Source organism: Chiloscyllium plagiosum, chromosome 31, assembly GCF_004010195.1.
Source record: "Chiloscyllium plagiosum isolate BGI_BamShark_2017 chromosome 31, ASM401019v2, whole genome shotgun sequence".
NCBI classification, from domain to species: Eukaryota; Metazoa; Chordata; class Chondrichthyes; order Orectolobiformes; family Hemiscylliidae; genus Chiloscyllium; species Chiloscyllium plagiosum.
In genome coordinates, this window is record NC_057740.1 from 3,052,268 (window position 1) to 3,055,807 (window position 3,540).

General features: G+C 49.8%; 1 protein-coding gene across 1 annotated transcript in view; it reads left to right on the plus strand.

Annotated features, from left to right (window-relative positions):
• The window catches only part of LOC122565148 (lipoprotein lipase-like), a 39,609-nt gene that overhangs the window by 28,584 nt on the left and 7,485 nt on the right, over nt 1–3,540 (plus strand). Inside the window, exon 8 of the mRNA XM_043720826.1 lies at nt 2,120–2,353. Coding sequence (XP_043576761.1) covers nt 2,120–2,353 — 234 coding nt within the window. The remainder of the gene's footprint in view (nt 1–2,119; nt 2,354–3,540) is intronic.

Below are 3,540 nucleotides of genomic sequence, written 5' to 3' on the forward strand. Positions count from 1 at the left end.
TCTCCCTCTCCCTCTCCCTCTCCCTCTCCCTCTCCCTCTCCCTCTCCCTCTCCCTCTCCCTCTCCCTCTCCCTCTCCCTCTCCCTCTCCCTCTCCCTCTCCCTCTCCCTCTCCCTCTCCCTCTCCCTCTCCCTCTCCCTCTCCCTCTCCCTCTCCCTCTCCCTCTCCCTCTCCCTCTCCCTCTCCCTCTCCCTCTCCCTCTCCCTCTCCCTCTCCCTCTCCCTCTCCCTCTCCCTCTCCCTCTCCCTCTCCCTCTCCCTCTCCCTCTCCCTCTCCCTCTCCCTCTCCCTCTCCCTCTCCCTCTCCCTCTCCCTCTCCCTCTCCCTCTCCCTCTCCCTCTCCCTCTCCCTCTCCCTCTCCCTCTCCCTCTCCCTCTCCCTCTCCCTCTCCCTCTCCCTCTCCCTCTCCCTCTCCCTCTCCCTCTCCCTCTCCGGATCCTGCTGGCTTGTTGGACCCTTTAACCTGTGGCCCAGAGACTAACCGCCTCATCTCGAGCCCATAACCCAGACTGATGCTCCAGTGCGCTACTGAGGATGTGCTGCACTGTTAGAACTGGTCAGGCATTCAACTGAGCTACCTTTGGGTAGCTCTCAAAGGTTTCACAAGCCTATTGGAAGGACATGGGAGTTATCCCATCGGCTCCAAACAGATTACCAACTCATTTTCTCATTGCTCTTTCTGGAGTTTTGCTGTCTTCCAACCGATTACTGCATTTCCCCAAATTACAGCACATCTAACATCTTCAGGCAGTGTTATGGACAGGCTGGACCCTAACCTTTCTCCTCATTTTAAGCAGGTGTAATTTTGATATTTCAGGAGTGATGCAGCGGGTCAAAACCCCTCAGGTTTAAACAAATCAGAATTTATTTATTGGGGCGGCATGGTGACACAGTGGTTAGCACTGCTGCCTCACAGCGCCCGAGACCTGGGTTCAATTCCCGACTCAGGTGACTGACTGTGTGGAGTTTGCACATTCTCCCCGTGTCTGCGTGGGTTTTCTCCGGGTGCTCCGGTTTCCTCCCACAGTCCAAAAGATGTGCAGGTTAGGTGAATTGGCCATGCTAAATTGCCCGTAGTGTTAGGTGAAGGGGTAAATGTAGGGGAATGGGTCTGGGTGGGTTGCTTTTCGGAGGGTCGGTGTGGACTTGTTGGGCCGAAGGGCCTGTTACCACACTGTAAGTAATCTAATCTTTTAAAAAAAAGTACTGAATGAAACCCAAACAAAACAGACCAGAATGCAGAATGACTTCACTTATTTGAAAACCCAACAGACTATCCCAAGTGCCTGCAACAATACCCGTAAACACCCCTTAGTTAAAATAAAACGTAAAATCAGACCCAGGTCTTACAGGGGAGAGAGATGGCACAGGGATTCAGCATGGAATACCCTCGCTGTTTCTATGAATCCCCAGCAGCTCTGAACAGCCAGACTGCTCAAACCAGACAGAAGCTAAGCTGGGACAATTGCCATTCCCCTTTCATTGCACAAGTGATTTATTAGTAAACATTGAAAGCCTTTTTCCTGAGGCAGTATCTGTTAGCTAGAATCAAATTGGCATTAAACCCATCAAAACCAGACCCATCAAAACCAACCACAACCCCTTTGAGAAAAGAGCTGAAAATGTGTTGCTGGAAAAGCGCAGCAGGTCAGGCAGCATCCAGGGAACAGGAGAATCGACGTTTCGGGCATGAGCCCTTTTCCTGAGGAAGGGCTCATGCCCGAAACGTCGATTCTCCTGCTCCTTGGATGCTGCCTGACCTGCTGCGCTTTTCCAGCAACACATTTTCAGCTCTGATCTCCAGCATCTGCAGACCTCACTTTCTCTTTGAGAAAAGAAACCAAGGTCAACCTAACCCTGTTAAAGGAGCAGCATTGTCACAGCAAAAAAGGAGGGTGTATCATGAGGCTTTAAGTAGGTTCTACAGAAATGCAACCTCTCTACTCGATTTATTTTGAAACGGCTTTAACTTTTATTTTGACAATGTTGATTAGAAATGATAGGATTTAATCCGGGCTAGTTTGCCGAAGATTCCATCCTGGACATTGTATGCTCCAATTATTGTGAAGAGCCCTCTGTTGGTGCCCCAAGTCTACCTGATTTCTCGCATCTTTTTCGCAGCCCAGAGATACTGGTGAACAGAACCCATTCGTTCCTGGTGCACACTGATGTCGATATCGGAGAGTTACTGATGGTGAAGCTGAAGTGGGAATCCTCATCTTCCATCTGGTCAAGTATAATGGGGAGAGTCACCAACCCATTCTCAGTGTTGATGTTCTGGGACAGTGGTAAGGAGACCTCTGACCAGTTGGAGATCAGGAAGATAAGAGTGAAGGCAGGAGAGACACAGAAACGGTAGGTGCTGACTGTCAGTGTCTTTGGCTGAATTTATGTGTACAAGTCTGAGAGTATGAGTGAGTGTATGTGTGGGTGTCAGAGTATGCATATGGGTGTGTGTGCGTGTGTGTACGAGTGCATGATTGTACGTCTGTGAAAGTTGCCCCTTGGGTCCCTTTTAACGAGGGGGTTGAGTTTAAGAGCTGTGAGGTTTTGCTGCAGTTCTATAAAACCCTGGTTAGACCACCCTTGGAATATTGTGTTCAATTCTGGTCGCCTCATTACAGGAAGGATGTAGATACTTTAGAGAAGGTGCAGAGGAGATTTACCAGGATGCTGCTGCCTGGTTTGGAGGGCATGTCTTATGAAGAGAGGTTGAGTGAGCGTGGGCTTTTCACACTGGAGAGAAGCAGGAAGACAGGTGATTTGACAGAGGTGTACAAGGTAATGAGAGATGTAGATCGAGTAGATAGCCAGAAACATTTTCCCAAGGGCAGAAATGGTTGTCACGAGGTGCCATGATTTTAAGGTGATTGGAGGATGGTGTAAGGGAGATGTCAAGGGTAGATTCTTTACACAGAGAGTGGTGGGCGAGTGGAATGCACTTCCAGCGGTGGTAGCAGAGTCAGAGACATTAGGGACATTTAAGGGACTGCTGGACAAGCACATGGACGGCAATAAATTGAGGGCTATGTAGGGTGGTTGATTTTAGACTAAAATAAATGCTTGGCACAACATCGTGGGCTGAAGGGCCTGTACTGTGCTGTACTGTTCTATGCTCTAAAAGCTGGGCATGTTTCTAGCTTGGATGAAGATCACCTGGAGGAGAAAGTGAGGTCTGCAGACGCTGGAGATCAAAGCTGAAACTTTATTGCTGGAACAGCACAGCAGGTCAGACAGCATCTAGGGAAAAGGAGATTCGACGTTTCGGGCACATGCCCTTCCTCAGGAATGAGCAGAGAGTGTCCAGCAGGAGAAGATAAAAGGTAGGGAGGAGGGACTTGGAGGAGGGGCGTTGGAAATGTGATAGGTGGAAAGAGGCCAAGGTGAGGGTGATAGGTCGGAGTAGGATGGAGGCGGAGAGGTCAAGAAGAAGACTGCAGGTCAGGAAGCTGAGATTGATTGTCCTGAGGTTAAGCGCAGCAGGTCAGGCAGCATCTAGGGAACAGGAGAATCGACGTTTCGGGCATTAGCCCTTCTTCAGG